This window comes from Trichomonas vaginalis, chromosome II, assembly GCF_026262505.1.
Source record: "Trichomonas vaginalis G3 chromosome II, whole genome shotgun sequence".
Lineage (NCBI taxonomy): Eukaryota > Parabasalia > Trichomonadida > Trichomonadidae > Trichomonas > Trichomonas vaginalis.
This window is the reverse complement of record NC_067204.1, coordinates 16,471,497-16,493,238: the sequence shown is the minus strand read 5'-3', so window position 1 is coordinate 16,493,238 and position 21,742 is coordinate 16,471,497. Positions and strand designations below refer to the sequence as shown.

General features: G+C 33.9%; 2 protein-coding genes and 1 pseudogene across 3 annotated transcripts, besides 1 other annotated feature; 2 read left to right on the top strand and 1 right to left on the bottom strand.

Moving 5' to 3' along the window:
* Positions 1-20,945: part of a mobile genetic element that runs on past the window's edge.
* On the bottom strand, positions 4,909-5,424 carry TVAGG3_0556090 (annotated as a pseudogene). Its single transcript has one exon. A coding segment is annotated over exon 1 (516 nt).
* TVAGG3_0556080 (uncharacterized protein) lies at positions 5,883-6,123 on the top strand (the record flags this gene model as incomplete). The annotated part of the gene is made up of 1 exon (XM_051238342.1): positions 5,883-6,123. A coding segment is annotated over one exon (241 nt), but the record flags the coding sequence as incomplete, so codon positions are not given.
* TVAGG3_0556070 (organellar and viral DNA polymerase type B) lies at positions 9,905-10,819 on the top strand (the record flags this gene model as incomplete). The annotated part of the gene is made up of 1 exon (XM_051238341.1): positions 9,905-10,819. The coding sequence occupies one exon, from the start codon at positions 9,905-9,907 to the stop codon at positions 10,817-10,819; it is 915 nt and encodes a 304-aa protein (XP_051096165.1).
* Positions 20,946-21,742: the final 797 nt, after the last annotated feature.

Below are 21,742 nucleotides of genomic sequence, written 5' to 3'. Positions count from 1 at the left end.
CGAAGAAGTTTTGACAAAGTCTTTACGAAGAAGTTTGACAAAACATATACGAAGAAGAAGTCATGACAAAGTCTTTACGAAGAAGTTTTGACAAAGTCTTTACGAAGAAGAAGTCTTGACAAAACATATACGAAGAAGAAGTTTTGACAAAACATATACGAAGAAGTCATGACAAAACATATACGAAGAAGAAGTCATGACAAAGTCTTTACGAAGAAGTTTTGACAAAGTCTTTACGAAGAAGTTTTGACAAAGTCTTTACGAAGAAGTTTTGACAAAACATATACGAAGAAGTCATGACAAAGTCTTTACGAAGAAGTTTTGACAAAGTCTTTACGAAGAAGAAGTCATGACAAAGTCTTTACGAAGAAGTTTTGACAAAACATATACGAAGAAGTCATGACAAAGTCTTTACGAAGAAGTTTTGACAAAGTCTTTACGAAGAAGAAGTCTTGACAAAACATATACGAAGAAGTCTTGACAAAGTCTTTACGAAGAAGAAGTCTTGACAAAACATATACGAAGAAGAAGTCATGACAAAGTCTTTACGAAGAAGTCTTGACAAAGTCTTTACGAAGAAGAAGTCTTGACAAAACATATACGAAGAAGAAGTTTTGACAAAACATATACGAAGAAGTCATGACAAAACATTTACGATGAAATCATGACAAAACATTTACGAAGAAGTCTTGACAAAACATATACGAAGAAGTTTTGACAAAGTCTTTACGAAGAAGTTTTGACAAAGTCTTTACGAAGAAGTTTTGACAAAGTCTTTACGATGAAGTCTTGACAAAACATATACGAAGAAGAAGTCATGACAAAGTCTTTACGAAGAAGAAGTCTTGACAAAACATATACGAAGAAGAAGTTTTGACAAAACATATACGAAGAAGTCATGACAAAACATTTACGATGAAATCATGACAAAACATTTACGAAGAAGTCTTGACAAAACATATACGAAGAAGTTTTGACAAAGTCTTTACGAAGAAGTTTTGACAAAGTCTTTACGAAGAAGTTTTGACAAAGTCTTTACGAAGAAGTCTTGACAAAGTCTTTACGAAGAAGAAGTTTTGACAAAACATATACGAAGAAGTCATGACAAAACATTTACGATGAAATCATGACAAAACATTTACGAAGAAGTCTTGACAAAACATATACGAAGAAGTTTTGACAAAGTCTTTACGAAGAAGTTTTGACAAAGTCTTTACGAAGAAGTTTTGACAAAGTCTTTACGAAGAAGTCTTGACAAAGTCTTTACGATGAAGTCTTGACAAAACATATACGAAGAAGAAGTCATGACAAGTCTTTACGAAGAAGTTTTGACAAAGTCTTTACGAAGAAGTCATGACAAAACATTTACGAAGAAGTCTTGACAAAGTCTTACGATGAAGTCTTGACAAAGTCTTTACGAAGAAGAAGTCTTGACAAAGTCTTTACGAAGAAGAAGTCTTGACAAAGTCTTTACGATGAAGTCTTGACAAAGTCTTTACGAAGAAGAAGTCTTGACAAAGTCTTTACGAAGAAGAAGTCTTGACAAAGTCTTTACGAAGAAGAAGTCTTGACAAAACATATTACGAAGAGAAGTCATGACAAAGTCTTTACGAAGAAGTTTTGACAAAGTCTTTACGAAGAAGAAGTCTTGACAAAGTCTTTACGATGAAGTCTTGACAAAGTCTTTACGAAGAAGAAGTCTTGACAAAACATATACGAAGAAGAAGTCATGACAAAGTCTTTACGATGAAGTCTTGACAAAGTCTTTACGAAGAAGAAGTTGACAAAACATATACGAAGAAGAAGTCATGACAAAGTCTTTACGAAGAAGTTTTGACAAAGTCTTTACGAAGAAGTTTTGACAAAACATATACGAAGAAGAAGTCATGACAAAGTCTTTACGAAGAAGTTTTGGACAAAGTCTTTACGAAGAAGTCTTGACAAAACATATACGAAGAAGAAGTCATGACAAAGTCTTTACGAAGAAGTTTTGACAAAGTCTTTTACGAAGAAGAAGTCTTGACAAAAACATATACGAAGAAGAAGTTTTTGACAAAACATATACGAAGAAGTCATGACAAAACATATATGAAGAAGAAGTCATGACAAAGTCTTTACGAAGAAGAAGTCTTGACACAAAACATATACGAAGAAGAAGTTTTGACAAAACATATACGAAGAAGTCATGACAAAAACATATACGAAGAAGAAGTCATGACAAAAGTCTTTACGAAGAAGTTTTGACAAAGTCTTTACGAAGAAGAAGTCATGACAAAGTCTTTACGAAGAAGTTTTGACAAAACATATACGAAGAAGTCTTGACAAAGTCTTTACGAAGAAGTCTTGACAAAGTCTTTACGAAGAAGTTTTGACAAAGTCTTTACGATGAAGTTTTGACAAAGTCTTTACGAAGAAGAAGTCTTGACAAAACATATACGAAGAAGAAGTCATGACAAAGTCTTTACGAAGAAGTTTTGACAAAGTCTTTACGAAGAAGTTTTGACAAAGTCTTTACGAAGAAGTCTTGACAAAACATATACGAAGAAGAAGTTTTGACAAAACATATACGAAGAAGTCTTGACAAAACATATACGAAGAAGTCTTGACAAAACATTGACGAAGAAGTCTTGACAAAACATATACGAAGAAGTCATGACAAAGTCTTTACGAAGAAGTTTTGACAAAGTCTTTACGAAGAAGTTTTGACAAAGTCTTTACGAAGAAGTCTTGACAAAACATATACGAAGAAGAAGTCATGACAAAGTCTTTACGAAGAAGTTTTGACAAAGTCTTTACGAAGAAGAAGTCTTGACAAAACATATACGAAGAAGAAGTCATGACAAAGTCTTTACGAAGAAGTTTTGACAAAGTCTTTACGAAGAAGTCATGAAAAAACATTTACGAAGAAGTTTTGACAAAGTCTTTACGATGAAGTCTTGACAAAGTCTTTACGAAGAAGTCTTGACAAAACATATACGAAGAAGAAGTCATGACAAAGTCTTTACGAAGAAGTTTTGACAAAGTCTTTACGAAGAAGAAGTTTTGACAAAGTCTTTACGAAGAAGTCTTGACAAAGTCTTTACGAAGAAGAAGTCTTGACAAAACATATACGAAGAAGAAGTCATGACAAAGTCTTTACGAAGAAGTCTTGACAAAGTCTTTACGAAGAAGAAGTCTTGACAAAACATATACGAAGAAGAAGTTTTGACAAAACATATACGAAGAAGTCATGACAAAACATTTACGATGAAATCATGACAAAACATTTACGAAGAAGTCTTGACAAAACATATACGAAGAAGTTTTGACAAAGTCTTTACGAAGAAGTTTTGACAAAGTCTTTACGAAGAAGTTTTGACAAAGTCTTTACGAAGAAGTCTTGACAAAGTCTTTACGATGAAGTCTTGACAAAACATATACGAAGAAGAAGTCATGACAAAGTCTTTACGAAGAAGTTTTGACAAAGTCTTTACGAAGAAGTCATGACAAAACATTTACGAAGAAGTCTTGACAAAGTCTTTACGATGAAGTCTTGACAAAGTCTTTACGAAGAAGAAGTCTTGACAAAGTCTTTACGAAGAAGAAGTCTTGACAAAGTCTTTACGATGAAGTCTTGACAAAGTCTTTACGAAGAAGAAGTCTTGACAAAGTCTTTACGAAGAAGAAGTCTTGACAAAGTCTTTACGAAGAAGAAGTCTTGACAAAACATATACGAAGAAGAAGTCATGACAAAGTCTTTACGAAGAAGTTTTGACAAAGTCTTTACGAAGAAGAAGTCTTGACAAAGTCTTTACGATGAAGTCTTGACAAAGTCTTTACGAAGAAGAAGTCTTGACAAAACATATACGAAGAAGAAGTCATGACAAAGTCTTTACGATGAAGTCTTGACAAAGTCTTTACGAAGAAGAAGTCTTGACAAAACATATACGAAGAAGAAGTCATGACAAAGTCTTTACGAAGAAGTTTTGACAAAGTCTTTACGAAGAAGTTTTGACAAAACATATACGAAGAAGAAGTCATGACAAAGTCTTTACGAAGAAGTTTTGACAAAGTCTTTACGAAGAAGTCTTGACAAAACATATACGAAGAAGAAGTCATGACAAAGTCTTTACGAAGAAGTTTTGACAAAGTCTTTACGAAGAAGAAGTCTTGACAAAACATATACGAAGAAGAAGTTTTGACAAAACATATACGAAGAAGTCATGACAAAACATATACGAAGAAGAAGTCATGACAAAGTCTTTACGAAGAAGAAGTCTTGACAAAACATATACGAAGAAGAAGTTTTGACAAAACATATACGAAGAAGTCATGACAAAACATATACGAAGAAGAAGTCATGACAAAGTCTTTACGAAGAAGTTTTGACAAAGTCTTTACGAAGAAGAAGTCATGACAAAGTCTTTACGAAGAAGTTTTGACAAAACATATACGAAGAAGTCTTGACAAAGTCTTTACGAAGAAGTCTTGACAAAGTCTTTACGAAGAAGTTTTGACAAAGTCTTTACGATGAAGTTTTGACAAAGTCTTTACGAAGAAGAAGTCTTGACAAAACATATACGAAGAAGAAGTCATGACAAAGTCTTTACGAAGAAGTTTTGACAAAGTCTTTACGAAGAAGTTTTGACAAAGTCTTTACGAAGAAGTCTTGACAAAACATATACGAAGAAGAAGTTTTGACAAAACATATACGAAGAAGTCATGACAAAACATTTACGATGAAATCATGACAAAAGGTAAAGGATATGATGTTAAAGACGACGTTAAGTTTGCTATAAATTGTTTCTGGAGTAACACTGAGGGAGAAGGAAACCATACACATTTCGTTTCAGGATATACGCAAACAACGGGACAAAGTAAAGACTACATGCCACCTTACATGACAGTTTACGCATGGTATAGAATTGCTTAGTCGTCATTTTCAACTTCTTTAGCATATTCGTCAGGAGTTGTCTTATATTTGTTAGGAACTGTCTTTGAAAGTATACCACCTTGAACTTTGACAAGTTTGAAACGAGGTCTGGCAATAGTAGTTTTATTTCTGCTTGCAGTCTGTACATTTTGCCATGTTTGCCTAAACTTCATAATATTCTCTTGTATACTTTCTTCTATTTTTACGAACACGAATGTGAGTACCTGTCGGGTTCCCATTGTTGTCATAGTCAATAGTATTTTCATATGGGTCACGTTTAGGTATTTCTATTTTTACTTTGTCACCTTTCTGAAGTTTGAAGCCCGGCATTTTTCTTGTTTGTCTCTTTTGACTAAATTATTAAATATATAGTCTTTCTCTAAGTCAGGGTTGTTTTTCATTTCTTCGGGGGAATGGTTTCCCAAACCTTTTTGTTTACGGCTATTGTAAATATTTAAAACTTGTCTCATCTTTGCCATGGAGAAGTGTCTATATTTGTCGTCATATGACATTTCATTTGCTTCACCACCTTGTGGTTGGTTTAAGTCTCTTAACATTTTTATACAACCGTCAATGACACCAAGAGCAGAATGGTTTTGGTCGACAATGAAATATTGGTTTACATTTTTTTGAACGCAGATAGTTTTTAATATCGTCTGATTTGAAAGAACTTTCACAGTCAGATGTTAGTTTTGTTGGATGGTATTTGTCAACGAATATTGTCAAAGCTGCTAAGATATCTAAAATATTTTTGGACTGTAATGGTATGGCTTCACAGTATCTTGTGTTTTGACCGACAAATATTAGCCAGTATGGTGGTCCATCTTCTCTATACCTCGAATGTTTTCCAAGATATCCATAAACCAAGCATTTGGTGTTGAACTAAAGATTTTTACCATGAGTGCTTTCTTTGTCGCTTTAGAAACATAGGGGTCCTTGTTCGGATTCGTCATTTTTTACCCTATAAGAAATGGGTTTATTTGGCGCATTAGCAGGAGTTGCATCCAGATTTTTGCCCGCAGTTGGAACAATAGCCAGAGGTGTATTTGGAGTTGGAAGGAAGATTTTGAGTACATTAGGTATACTTAAAGAGAAAGCACAACCTATTATACAAACTGTACAGAAAGGTTGGGATGTAGCACGAGATGCAACAAATCTTATTCCAAATCCTGAAACAAGAGGAAAAGTTCAAGGATGGATGGACAATGTAGGAAGACAAGCAGGAAACTATTATAACAAAGCAAATGACTACTATAACCAAGCAGGACACTATATGGACCAAGGTGAAAGATTCTTTAACAGAGGATATAACCATGCACAACAGTGGGTAAACAATAACCAACCGCAACCGCCTCAAACGTGGGGAATGTAAAGTTTTTTATTGAGATGAAATGAACAATGCAGCATTGAGACAAATGGGTTCAAGATGGATTTGTCGACTTCCAGCAGTTACACAACGTGTTTGTCAAGTTCTTCCTATACCTCAGGAAGTTTTAGACCGACTTAAAAAACAACAACAACCAGTTGAAAACAAACCAAACTAAAGTTTTTTACTGAGATGAAATGACCGAAGAAGTTGAAACGGTAGATTTGACACCACAAACAAAAAGTTCAGAACCATTGTCAAAACCTGTCAAAGAACTTACAGATGAAGAGAAAAATTCAATAATAGAAAGTGCCAGGTCTGGAAATACAAACCCTAACTACAAAGTCACTTTTCATAAAAATGGAACGGCTAGTATCTCAAAAAAGAAACAGACTCTCACAAATAAAATATTGAAGTCTGAAGGAGCTTTCGAGACAACAGATGGAAAAGTTTACTTCACTGACCAACAGTTCATTATAGAACATCTCATTGACTTAGAGTCGAAATATTCTAAACTTTACAACAAACACAAAAAGTTGAAAGGAAAACAAAAACAAATGGCATATGATATTTATGAAGATGTTGACGACACAACTATTCCTGCAAGTGAGGTAAAGTCAAAGGAACCGAAAAGTGACGAAAAACCGATAGAAGAAGAGAAACCAAAAACTGAAGATAAACCAAAACCAAAGTTTAGTTTCCAAACTAAACCAAGTCAACCTTCATTAGCTGGTATGGGTTGGCGTCAAAGACTTATGGTAGCGGGCGGTTATGTAAAGTAAAGAGAAAAAAATATTTTTTTATTTTATTTGAAATGTACGCTGAGTTTGTTGGAGAAGACCGTTGGGAAACTTGTTTGTTAGATGAGAAATATGAAATTCACTGTTGTGAGTCATTTGAAGTCAGAAACAAAAAGACAAAAAGAGTTTTAAGCGAATGGGAGCAAAATAACGGATATGCTATGATGAAGATGGGTGGGAAACGCTATTTTAAACATGTTGTCATTGCAACTCATTTTATACTGAATCCTAACAATTTACCTTTTGTAGACCATATAAACCGTATAAGAAACGACAATAGACTTGAAAACTTACGTTGGGTCACTCGTTCTGAAAACAATAAGAACAAAAGCAAAATTGGAGATATTGTATTCGAATTTGTCGACGAACTAGAAGATGAAACAATTGAAATTACAGACTATGGCAAGCATACGTTTGAGTTTTACTACTATAGCGAAGAACAAGACTCTTTCTACTTTTATACCGGCGTAAACTATAGGAAATTACAAGTATATTTTACTAAGGCGGGCTATGCTTATGTAAACACTAGAGATACAGATGGAAAATACGGTCAAATACTTCTTAACAAATTCAAGAAGCTATATGGCATACCATTTTAAACCATATATTTTTACATATATTAAATGCTTCAGGTTGAAAAACAAAGAACAAAAGTAGCAGATACAAAACCGTTAGACTATATCTTTACAAATGCTGGTAGGACTATTTCAGATGAGGAAATTTCATCCCGAGCTTACAGGTTTGACTATCCAATTCGTTGGCTTCAAAGTCCTTCAGATGCAAAGGCAATAGGATTTAGAAGAGTTTTGTTTTCAAATAGAACTAACGCGTTTATGTTCGCAGTATATTTTCATGGGCAGTATAAAGGTTCTGATGGTCTAAATAGACAAATTTGATGAATGAGAATCTTTACAGTTCGTTCAGACGAAAGTCTTGAGAAAACTCTAAATGACTTTCAAACTCAAATAAACAAATATTATTGGGAATTTCAAGAAAAATACGAACTCTTTACTAAATGGAACATACTATCTGAAACTAGAATATTGACAAGATGAACTCCACCGTTTCATTTCAAAAGATTGAAATTAACCCTCCAAGAGATACGGAGTTTTTATTTTGGGGAGTAGACAAACGTTCTTGGGCACAATTTCTTCGGTTACTAAACCAGAACGAACCATTACCACCAGATGGTCCATTTCATTTATACTTCCCCAGCAGATTTGACAGTTTATAGAAAACGTGTTTGACCCTCAAAATGTTATGTGTCATGCAAGTTTCAGTTCAAGCAACAATAGTTTTCTATGTATTGGTAAGGACGTTTTATGACTTTGCTTCTAAATTCTACGAACCACCTAGTAACAGTTTCTCTGACTTTCAAGTTTGGTTCACAACAAATGGTGTGCAACATATAATACCATTGTACTATGACTTTTATCTCGAATTGTCTTTCATATACAACTACGGAAAAGTGCTGAAAAAGTATTGAAAAATATATTTTAGGGTAGAAGGTTAGATCTAACCTGTTTTCTAACCTGTTTTCTACCCTCTTGAATTTTCATGAATTTCCTTAAGATAGAAAAAAAGTGAGTTAAAATGAGATGTTTACTGAGGGGGTCCCTCGGTCCCTCGGTCCCTCGGTCATTTTAACTTCTCTGAAAAAGTGTGACAACATGACATTTTGACAACAGTCGGGAAAATGTCAAGACTTCTTCATCGTAAATGTTTTGTCAAACATGTACGTAAATGTTTTGTCATGACTTCTTCATCGTATTCTTTCACCCGTTGAATTTTGTATAAAAAGCAACCCGCGGAATTCCGGCGGTTGGTATATTCTTCACAAAATGCTTGTTTTGTCAAGACTTCTTCGTAAATGTTTTGAAGAACTGAAGGTGTCACCAGGTCCCTCGGTCCCTCGGTCCCTCGGTCATTTTAACTTCTCTGAAAAAGTGTGACAACATGACATTTTGACAACAGTCGGGAAAATGTCAAGACTTCTTCATCGTCAATGTTTTTGTCATGACTTCATCGTATATGTTTTGTCAAGGTTTCATCGTACATGTTTTGTCAAGACTTCATCGTATATGTTTTGTCAAGACTTCTTCGTATATGTTTTTGTCAAGGTTTCATCGTATATGTTTTGTCATGACTTCATCGTAATGAGCGTAAAGGACCCAAAAATAAAGTTTAGGTGAAGAGGTGCGATCTCACCTCCTTTTTCACCTGTTTTTTCACCCGTTGAATTTTCATGACTTCTTCATCGTATATGTTTTGTCATGACTTCATCGTATATGTTTTGTCAAGGTTTCATCGTAAATGTTTTGTCAAGACTTCTTCGTATATGTTTTGTCAAGGTTTCATCGTAAATGTTTTGTCATGACTTCTTCATCGTAAATGTTTTGTCATGACTTCTTCATCGTAATGAGCGTAAAGGACCCAAAAATAAAGTTTAGGTGAAGAGGTGCGATCTCACCTCCTTTTTCACCTGTTTTTTCACCTCTTGAATTTTCATGACTTCTTCTTCGTATATGTTTTGTCAAGACTTCTTCGATTATGTTTTTGTCAAGACTTCTTCGTATATGTTTTTGTCAAGGTTTCATCGTAAATGTTTTGTCAAGACTTCTTCGTACATGTTTTGTCATGACTTCATCGTATAAAAAGCAACCGCCGGAATTCCGGCGGTTGGTATATTCTTCACAAAATGCTTGTTTTGAGGTCGAGCCACTTTTGGCTCCACCGTATTTTTCAACCAAAACTCATGAATTTTCCCGAAATAAAAAATAAAGTTAGTTTTTTTAAAAAAATATTTTTTATTTTTATTGTAAGAACATGTTAGCAACAACAGCACCAAACTCGTTAGTCATGAATCCAACATCTATGTTAGTAGAAATGAAAAGCTTCATTCCTTCTTCATATACTTTCGAAACAGAAATCCAGAAGATAAAGCAGGAACTTCTCCAAGGAGATTTAGATTGCACTGCAAAAGATGAAACAAATGAAGAATATCTTTACGACATGCAGGACATTATTGACCATTTACCCAAATTGCCTGAAATCCAACAACAAAAGCTTACTATTCCAGAATTCGATGAAATAGAAGTCAAAGCAACTGACTCAGTAGAAATAAAGAAGTTCATACGAAAGGTTAACTATGAGTTTCTTGGATTTCATTGCAACCACAAAGTCATGGACAAAGATTGCGACATGGTATATAAGAACATCTCTGACATATATAAATCTGAAGAATTTAAGACCTACGACAACTTTGTTTCGTTAGTTGCTGAATGTGTATGGCAGATAAGAGATAAAGATAAAAGATGTAAAATATGGAACAAACAAATAAAACCAGCAGCTTTTGAGTTAAAGAAAACCATTGACGCCTTAGTTGTTTTAGCAGGTAAGGTTTCAGAATATAACGCAAAAATGAACCCGCAATGTTCTAAATGTAAAGCAGCAATGAGGAGATATAACTACTCCGTCAAAGAGATAGAAAGAATGAGAAACGACTATGCTGACTTAAAGAAAGAAGCAGAGAAACCAGCAGAAGATAAAATGGACATGTTAGCATTTCTGAACAAAAACTATCCAACAGCAGAAGATTTCCTTCTATCTGACGTCAAGAAGAAGTATAAAGATACATTCAATATTGTGAAAACTTTTGATATCCTTCGTGAAGAAATAGAAGCTACAAAACTGTTTAGAGTCTCACGAATTCATAACGTTTACCATGTAAAACGCTTGTGAAAAAAACAGGTGAGAAAAGAGGTGAGATCGCACCACTTCACCTAAACATTATTTTTTGCTGAATTCAGCACAAATTTCATGAGTTTTGTATGTTTTAGACCATGTGAAAAAACAGGTTAGAAAACAGGTTAGATCTAACCTTCTACCCTAAAATATATTTTTGTCTGATTTACACTCATTTCGATGAAATCATGACAAAACATTTACACTCATTTCGATGAAATCATGACAAAACATTTACGAAGAAGTTTATTTCCTGTGTTGTTGTCAAAATGTCATGTTGTCACCATTTTCAAAAAGATGTTAGTTGACCGAGGGACCGAGGGACCGAGGGACCTGGTGACCCTCATGAAAATTCAAGAGGTGACAAAACATTTACACTCATTTCGATGAAATCATGACAAAACATATACGAAGAAGTTTATTTCCTGTGTTGTTGTCAAAATGTCATGTTGTCACCATTTTCAAAAAGATGTTAGTTGACCGAGGGACCGAGGGACCTGGTTCCACCTAAAAACCATCTACCCTGAAATCGTGAAAAAATGACCAAATTTCATTATATAACTGTTATTTTTTTACGAAGAGAACTTTAACACTTCGTCAAAAAAATCCTGAAATCGTGAAAAAATGACCAAATTTCATTATATAACTGTTATTTTTTTACGAAGAGAACTTTAACACTTCGTCAAAAAAATCCCTGAAATCGTGAAAAAATGACCAAATTTCATTATATAACTGTTATTTTTTTACGAAGAGAACTTTAACACTTCGTCAAAAAAATCCCTGAAATCGTGAAAAAATGACCAAATTTCATTATATAACTGTTATTTTTTTACGAAGAGAACTTTAACACTTCGTCAAAAAAATCCCTGAAATCGTGAAAAAATGACCAAATTTCATTATATAACTGTTATTTTTTTACGAAGAGAACTTTAACACTTCGTCAAAAAAATCCCTGAAATCGTGAAAAAATGACCAAATTTCATTATATAACTGTTATTTTTTTACGAAGAGAACTTTAACACTTCGTAAAAAAATCCCTGAAATCATATCTTTTATACATGAAAATCGTAAAAATTTGCGACCCCGATTTTATTCGGGGTCACCTAAAACTCATGAAAATCGTGAAAAAATGACCAAATTTCATTATATAACTGTTATTTTTTTACGAAGAGAACTTTGACACTTCGTAAAAAAATCCCTGAAATCATATCTTTTATACATGAAAATCGTGAATTTCCTTAAGATACAAAATAGAAAAAATAAAGTTAGTTTTTTTAAAAAAATTTTTTTTATCTTGTATGTAAGAAACAGAAAATGACAAACATTGAGTTTGAAACAGTTAGAAAGATAGACAATGACACCAAATTGGTTAGAATTGGTGATTTAAACGTAAGATACTCAAAGAAATACAACAAATATTCTTTGTCAGACATTCTAACACTATCTGGAAAGAAAACATCCCACGACTGGGTTAGAACTGCTTCTACTCAGAAAATTTTGACAAGAAATCCTGAGCTTATGATATCGGTAAGATTCTATGGAACAAGAGCATATCTCATCGACAAAAGTCTTATACCAATAGTTTTGTTATGGTTAGACCCAGTTGTTGGATATAACTTCATAACATATGGTTCATTCGATACGGAACGTTGCAGTGAGGGCTTACTTTACATCGTTCAGAAACCGAAGGACTTCAATACAAAGAGATATAAGATAGGAAGAACATATAATATAACTCAAAGATATGACAGTATAGTCAATAGAGTTAAGGTTGTGTTCTTGGTGTTGCGTTAACGAATATGAGAGCTGCTGAAACCAGAACTACCTTGAAATAAGTTGAGAAATGTATGGTGCTCCACGAATAGGTAAAGAACAGTTTGAATAAGATGAGATAGATAAAGCTATAAAATTATTTGACGAAGTTGACTGAAAAATACATGTAAAGCGTTTATTTTTGGTCTTTTGTTGAAAGTCAGAAAATAACGCTATTTTTATAAAATATTTTTTTTTTATTTTGTATGTAAGAAACAGATATGAAATACAACAGAGAACAACAGCAACTGCTATCGTTCATGAAGCCATAAATGAAGAATATGAGTATCATAAACAGTATAACAAACAGTACGTCTCATTCGTTCGGTCAAAGACGATATGTACCTAGATGCAAAGTATTTTGAATGCTCTTCGTTCTACAAAGCAAGCACATCATTGGTTTGAAAACCAAACAGACAAAAGAACTTTTTAGAAGAATTTCCTCATATGGTTTGCTACCGAGGAAAACCGCGGGTAGAGATTCCGTATGAAAATCGAAGAATTTTGGCTCCTGGTTTGAGAGGCTGTATGGTACATAGACTTCTTGTAAATGCTGTTGCAATGTGGGCTTCACCTCGTTATGCTGTGTTATATTTTCATGATGTTAGATGAAATTCATAGACAAGAACGTGAAGAGATGGAAAAGAAACTTCATGCAAAAGATGAAGTCATTGAATCCAAAGAACAAAAGCCTTCAGAAAAGAATACCACGTTCGGTACCAAAAGAAAGGAAAAGAAACTAAGTATATGATTTATACTGAAGAGATGGAAAATGAAGAAGAACAGAGATATGGTTATGTTGCATTTAGTCAGAAGAAACAACAAAAGCTTTTACGAACCTTGCTAGATTTACAAATCTGACAGAAATTGGTTCTATCGCGAAACTTCACGATTTCAATGAACACCAAATGAAGATGTGAAACAATAGTTTCAAGATACGTTACTCAAACACACTATGATATTAAAGGTTGTACAATACTTACCTTCAAAGAAGATTTGCCGCTACTGAAAGAAAAAAAATAACAGAGTATTTTGACAACTTCAAACAAGTAGAGTAAATGAACCATTATTTTTTCAAGCTTGACTTCAAGATGGCTCAGGTAGCTCTATAAGGTAAATTGGTCTTGTCAAATCCTTCCAACATTCCAAGTCTTCTTCCGACATTCCGAGTCCTTCTTCCAACATTCCAAGTCTTCTTCCGCATTCCAAGTCCTTCCTTCTGGCATTCCAAGTCCTTCCTTCCGACATTCCAAGTCCTTCCTTCCGACAGGAAAAAAATTTCCCGACAACTGGAAAAAAATTTCCTGACAACTGGAAAAAAATTTCCTTCCAACAGGAAAAAAATTTCCTGTTGTTCGTCCGTAAACCATTCAAATTTTCGAAAATTGAGAACTTTTTGGTCGAACGACAGAAAAAATTTTTCCTTCAGACAGGAAAAAAATTTCCCGACAACTGGAAGAACTCTTCCTTCCAACAGGAAAAGTCCTTCCTTCCAACAGGAAAAGTCCTTCCTTCCGACAGGACACAAACGAATGTCCGACGTACCACCAACCGAGTCCATTCCAAAAGCCAGAAGAACCGAAAGCTGCAGAACCACACAGACTAAGACTAAACACTTACATTTTTTACGCTATGACTTTTTAACAATTTGAACTTTTGTTTGCGTAGATATGAATTCTGAAAGAAGTATGAGGGTCTTGTAATGACTTTGTACTTCTCATAGTTCATGTCTGTCAAACTTACCTGCCAATGGACTCTTTCATAAGTTCCATGAAATCGTCCTTCGGAACAATCCGGGGAAAAGTACAATATCAGTAAGTATTCTCCTTTACATCCTTACTTAAACTCTTTGCTGTCTGTACACAAATGACAAACTGAGATGTTAAAGTGTCTGAGCTTCTTTTAAGAATTCGACACATGTCTTGTTCTCTGTTCTTTAAACAAAGGATGAGAAGCAAAGTCATCTAAGATAAGAAGACATCTATGAGGGTACGTTTTCCAATCGTAAGATTGCAATTTTCTCGAAATGTATTCTATCTCTTTCTGTTTGTTTCTGAAGTGTTTCTTCTCTAATATTCTCTGCATTTCCCTCATTGGGATCTTTAAACTTCGAATTGACATACTCATTTATAGCCATTATATCTTCAAAATCTTTCTTTGGTACTTTCTTTATCCAAATCTAACAACTCAGAGTCTTTTATACATACTAACTTAGACTTCTTTATAAAATATCTTTGAACGAATTGACGGTTTGGTTCAAATTGACCAGAAGTACTTACAAATGACAACTAACTCAATAGAATGGGTTCTTCTCATCTAGTTCTTGTTGTTGTGGCAGCCATTTTAAGATAAGTGAAAGTCTTACCCGCCCAGGTGGTGCAATTAGACCTGTTATACCATTCTGAGCAAATAGAAACTTGTCATGTATTGGGTTTTATCTGAAGCATTTTTCACTTCCTCTTTTCTTGTTTAAAAACATTCTCAAATTTCTTGTCAATGTCAGCAATTTTTTTCTAAATATTTTTAGAAAAATTAAATGTTTATATCTTTTAGAAAATGTCTAGCGATTCTGCTATCTATATTCGAGACAAGCTTTCGACAGCAAAACATCTGTCGAACCATAAAGTCTTACATAGTGTAAACAAGAAAGGTGAATTTTGTTCTAAAGTTCTGTTTCTGGAAATACAAGAACCAAAAAACAGTAAGCAGAGAAAGTCTTAAAATTGTCAATGACAAGACTTGTGTGACAGAGATTTATGACGCCTCTTGTGAGAAGATGAAAGTCCAACAAAACTTCTTGAATGCAAAGAAGAACATGCATCTGTTCTTGAAGATGAAAATAGAAAACAGAATAGAAGAGCTTATTAAAGGGACAAAGAACTTTTTACAAAAAATATGTTTCTGAGAGTTTGACATAACTCCACAGAAAAAGAAGAAGAGAGAAAGAAGAAAAGAAAGTAGAAGAAGAGAAGAAAGAACCTGAACCAAGAGCCAGAAAGAAGAACATTTGAACATGTAAAAAATAAAACTTTTATTTTTTAGAACATTTCTGGGTCATGTCAATGTTCTCTTCTCTTTAGGAGAAACACTGCTTAGACTGCTAAAATCTTTTTACTCAATTTACCTTGAACACTTCAACTATTTAGACTCAATAAATATCATAGTCGTCTGCTTTCTTTGGTTCAATAGGTTATATCAAGTTTTGTATGCTTTTACTTCTTCGAGTTTTTGAGAACCTTCTGTAACAAACTTTCTTTGACTGCTAACAAACCTTCTATGTCTAAGTCTTCAAATTTTGGCACCATTTTTTAGTCACAAACGCAAACCTTAACTGGTTCGAATGTTCCAAACTTTGCTGAATGAAGAACTTTTTCAAAAATGGTTAGAAGTAAACATTCAAATATGTGAATGGGTCTAGTTCTTCTTAAGTCTGACATGTAACTTGTTTACTGAGAATGAATTTTGCCATCTTTTCTATCGGATAAAAAAAATATTTTTTTTAAAATTTACTCAGAAAAATTTTCTTTGTATAGTACACCATTCTGAACATCTAAAAGACTTTTTGACATTTTGCAAGAAATGTTCGTATTAGAACCGCTGTCATATAACCATAAATCTTGAACAATGATTGTTTATACGAATGCGTACAATGAACCTTTCCATCTAAACACAGTCAAAGTCAGTTTCAAATTAGAACAAGTTCATATAGCACTCTTGTTTGCTTCTAACAATGTTTGTCCTCTCTTCGGTAATGTGGAATTTGGTCTTTGGATTGAATCTTTTGAAAATATCTAATGTCATAAAATATGAGAAACAAGTGGTTGTAAAAGTCCAGATGTCCAAAGTTTCCTGAGCTAATCGTCAAAAATATTCTGTATCTTGCATATGAAGCTTCTGACGTTCTGACAACTACATATCTTCTGTCAGAACTTTCTAACTTCATAGGAACAACAATTGTTTGAAACCATAATGGAATTTGCAAACATTTTCAACAAAACTCTTTGGTCTTTTATATATTTTTTCTTTCAACAACTCCAACTTTGTCCTGTCTATAAGACTCATTCTTTCAAAGCATCTGAGTTTTCAAAACTTTTGTTGTAATCTATACTTTTGAAGTTCGTTACATACTTAATAAGTTTTCATACTTCTCTATTTGGAGGAGTTAAACTTGCCACAGGATGTTTTTCTAAGTTTGTCATAAATTCGGGTTCCGAATAACCTTCTAACAGTTTTTTTGCACCAAAATATCTGTAAAGAATGTGTTTCCTTTACGAGTTCCTTGTTTTCATTAATAATGAGAGCAGTTTTCATTTTTAGCACTTGATGTTGTTAAAGATGGTTGCAAACCAACATAAGATATAACTCATAGACTCTTTTCGTTTCCATTGCATATAAATTTCCTTTGACATGGTACTAACCAAGCTTCTATATAATTTTCTTTCCATTCTACTTGTTCGTATTTATATCCAGTGAAGATAGAATAGAAGTTTGGAGAAGGTGTATGAACTTATACCTCGAACTGAAAATCTTTCCTAACTTTGACAATAAGATATCCAAGCATCTTAACCATCTTCATGCCACTTGTACGACTTTTCTTTTTCTTAAGTTTCTGTTTACATTCCTTGTTCTGAACTATTGTCGCTTAGGTTTGTTAAAAGACTACATCCATTCTTTTCAATAACATAACATTTCTGGGGCAGAGTCGACATAAATGACTAAACGTTTCAAATTCTCGACTGCTTTGTTATAAGTCTCGAAAAATGGACCACATATTTCTGAATGCTTGGAAGTCATAAAAAATCTGAAACATCTATTCTGTACATTTTTAATCAAATAAAAAAAATATTTTTTTTTATTCCTTGAGCTATTTGGTTCATTTGGTTTGCATTTGTTGTTCTTGAGCTATTTGTTGCATTTGTTTGTTCTTTGAGCTATTTGTTTGTTGAAGTTGTTCTGTCATACAATACTTTCACAGTTGCATCTTCCAATTCGATAACTTCTGCCCGTCATTGACAAATACATAGGAACATAAAGTTTTAACAGGACCAACAGTTTTGCGTCAACTAAGGTTAAGTTTAATGTTTGCTAAAGTGTTTTGAGTTTAGCTAAAAGCTGAAAATTCTGCATTCGATGAACAATAGGCAACCAGCAGAAAGAAAAGTGTTGTTTATAACGCCATAAGTATCTTTGGTCATTTAGTAGTTTCTGTCCGACCATTCGAATAAACTTTTGAACCTAAAGTTTGAAACAATATAATAAAATAAGGTTGTACTTAAAGTCAATGGAATTAGAATTCCTTGTATGACACCTTTTCCTGTTATAGGAAACTGTTGGTACGTAAAAAAACCAGATATAAGTTTTGTATTATAGCTTCATATTGTTTATAGTAAACTCAGTCGGACATCCAAAATAATGAAACCTGCTCTAAGTTTGCAAGCACATGTTACACAACAACTCGTCCTTAAAGTAATTAAATAAGGTCAACAAAACCTGTTGGTGGTATATCTGAGTAAGTTATCTTTCAAAGGAGTATTTTTTACCATTCACAACAATAAAATCTTCTGGTGTCAAAAGAGCAAAAACAAGCTTTAGTCAGTCATTGGTGTTTAAGGTACGGTTTACAATATCGTCCTTGGAGGACTTTGTAAGTTTTTGTTGTTATATGAATATATGACTCAGGGTTTTTAGTCCGTAATAGTATAAACCACTATGTCTTCTCCCATTTACTTAGCAAATAAATTTTAATTGAAATGTTGTGGTCGTAAATATTTTTAATAACGTCTTGGGAAACTATACTTTAAAGTTCAACGTTTCACCTCCTTTCATAACGTATATCTTGTCAATGAGCATTATATGAAACACCACAGCAACTACGTCGGGTTCTTATTTCTTTGATGTTTTATATCGTCTCCTGGCCTCTGTCCAAAAGTTTCAAGTAGTTCTTCTTTCAAAACTTCATGAGGTGCAATTGACATATGAGTTTACTTTTACAGGGTTGTGTTCGACCAAGTTAACAATTATAACCTAAGCTTGACAAATCTTCTCCTGAGTTTGAAGTTTGTTTTTCAGTTGGTTGGTAGTCTTTCGAATATCCTGCAACAGAACTTAAGGTCTCCTGATAACTTCAGGGTATGTTTGGTTGTTCTTTTACCAGGAACTTTGTTATACCATCTTGTCTTCGTATGGTTTCCCGCCACTTCAACATCTCTTTCTTGACAATTGACAATACACTTTGACTGTTTGTTTGAGTTTTGGTGAATTTAACTTCAACATCTGGCCACCGCCCATTAACCTTTTGACACACTTACGCTTCTTATTTTCGGAAATGACATTTTTACTTCGAATAAAAAATATGGGACGTTTCGGATATCTCTTCGAATTGGAAGCAGAAAAAAGTTTACACACACAAACAATACAATACATTTGACAGAATAGTTCTTTAATCAAACAATGGAAAATGTTATAGAATAGCAGTCTTTGCTGAACCAAAATATTTTCATAAAAGCAAAGAAAGTTGGTTTATAACTAAATGGTGAAAGTTCTTGAAGCAAGACAAAAATAATACTTCAAACTTACCAGATATTTTTCTAAAGGAAAAGTTTATAAATACAAATTTTATGTTCAACGTTGAACTGCGTACTGGTCAATATTTGACACGGAGAGAAGTTCAGTTCAAGAACACTTACTGACCTGCTGCCCAAAATCTGCTCGATGGAAGTGTCGTTATTGACCAATCTGAGTGAGCCCCAGCAGGTTTCATCGAACGAATCTTCAAAAGAGCAATCGTTCCTGAACAAGTGCTATTGGTTTTGGTAAACTCTTTGCTCTCAGTTTATATGGACCGGTCTCTGTCACCAGTATTATTTGTTATTTGGTAACAGTACCAACAGTTGGAAATACCACCCTAAAGTCCTTCTGAAGTCAGCAAATGGAATTGCCAGAGCCAAAAGTTTGAACGGTCTCCATTTGTATATTGGAGTTTTTTGACTTCTGTATGGGTCCATAACTTTCACATATGGCATAATAGAACTTTGCATTTCAGGGTTTTATGGTTGTTGTGGAAGTTTTGGTTGTTAAAGTTCATAGCATCTAATGTCCAAGGTTGTATGACCTCATATCTTCAACTGTAGAATATTCTTCTCTTGGATAATATTTGCCATTATGTTTATATGATATTTAATACCGGGGGTTGTACGAACAAGAATAGTCAAATTTATAGTTCGTTCTGAAAACAGTAACAAACCATAGTATCTGCATCGTTTCATTGCAGTTGTTAAGCCAATATCTGTTTCTTTGCACCTGCGGTTCCTGGATTTGGTTTCCAATACTTCACCTGCAAAGTCTTTGACAGATATTGGTGTATAGGGAACATAAGTGGATACTGCAATATATTTGGCAGTCTAAAGCATTTTGAAATAATCTGGGTCCCACATATACGACTGCAAGTCTGCTTTCTATTCTCTGCCTTCAAAACTGTTCGCATGTGAACCTAACTGGGTCCCAAAGCAGTTTCCAGCAGCAATTGAAATAATACTTTAGCTTCAGTGTTGAGGTTTGAGAAACCAAAGTCCCTAAGTCAACTTTTGTCCTTTGCAAAATTTCGGCGAATGAACGTTTTATTTGTTCCCTCTACGTCTGTAAGAGTGAATTGGGTCTTGGTTGGTGCAATGAACTAAGGTTATTTTTTGCTTGGAGTTAAGTTCGATAGAAAATTTTTCCTGCACAGTTTGGCAAGTAAATCTTAAAAACCTGAAGATGAGGAAAGATGACAAAGGAACCTCTAAGTTTCAAGTTTTACTTTGGTTAACTGCTGCTGCAGTTTGTTCCCAGAAAAGGTCAACATAAAAACTCCTGGAACGTTCGGGTCAAAGTCTTTCTTATTTTCTTCAATAGTTGCATACTGGTCTGTTTGTTCTCTAGCTTGTGTTGGTACTGAGGTTCTAAAGCGGAACCATTCATAGTTTGCCATGTTACTGGTTGAACTAAGTCAGAGTTAGAATATACTCTTATATCCCATGAAAACTTCTGGAGCATATTGGTATCCGACATAGAAAATTCCATTGCAACCTTTCTTGTCAGACAACTTGGCAAAGAAGGTTTTATTTCAATGTCTTTGTTCACGTATAAGAAAGAAGTTGTCCAATAGAAATAATATGAACCTGTCGCAAGCAATATCTAACTGTTGTTGAAGAACCTTCACCAAAACTCACCTAAGCATTTCCCATAAGAAACAGCAGTTGTATATTCGTAAGTTCCAGGAACTATTCTGACCTTCTAATGGCATTGTCGCCATTCGTTATACCATTCGGAACATTTCCATTCATGGCATCCAAACTGTTGGCCGTTATATTCTGAGCGGCCGTACATTTCATATGGGTAAAAATATAGAATGTTGGATTTTATATTGTCCATATATAGAACCACGTGGACCAAGCTTTACTTTCTTCCTTGAACTGAGTTTTTAACTCTTCTTTTCCTTCATTGCCACTACTTTCACTTTGTTCTTTCGTATATGTTTTTGTCCAAAGACTTCTATCGTATATGTTTTGTCAAAACTTCTTCTTCGTAAAATGTTTTGTCATACTTCTTCGTATATGTTTTTTGTCAAGACTTCTTTCGTATATGTTTTGTCAGACCTTCTTCCGTATATGTTTTGTATGATTTCATCGTATATGTTTTGTCAAAACTTCTCGTAAAGACTTTGTCAAAGAACTTCTTCGTATATGTTTTGTCAAAACTTCTTCGTAAGACTTTGTCAAGACCTTTCTTCGTAATATGTTTTTGTCAAGGACTTCTTCGTAAAGACTTTTTGGTCAAGACTTCTTCGTATAGTTTTGTCAAGAACTTTTTCTTCTTCGTATATGTTTTGTCAAAGAACTTCTTCGTTATGTTTTGTCCAAAGACTTCTTTCGTAATGTTTTGTCCAAGACTTCTTCGTCCATGTTTTGTCATGGATTCTCTCCATCGTACATGTTTTTGTCCATGATTTCTTCGTAAATGTTTTGTCCAAAGACTTTCTTCGTATATGTTTTGGTCAAGACTATCTCGTAAATAACTTTGTTCAAAACTTCTTCGTAACAGACTTTGTCAAAACTATCTTCGTAAAGA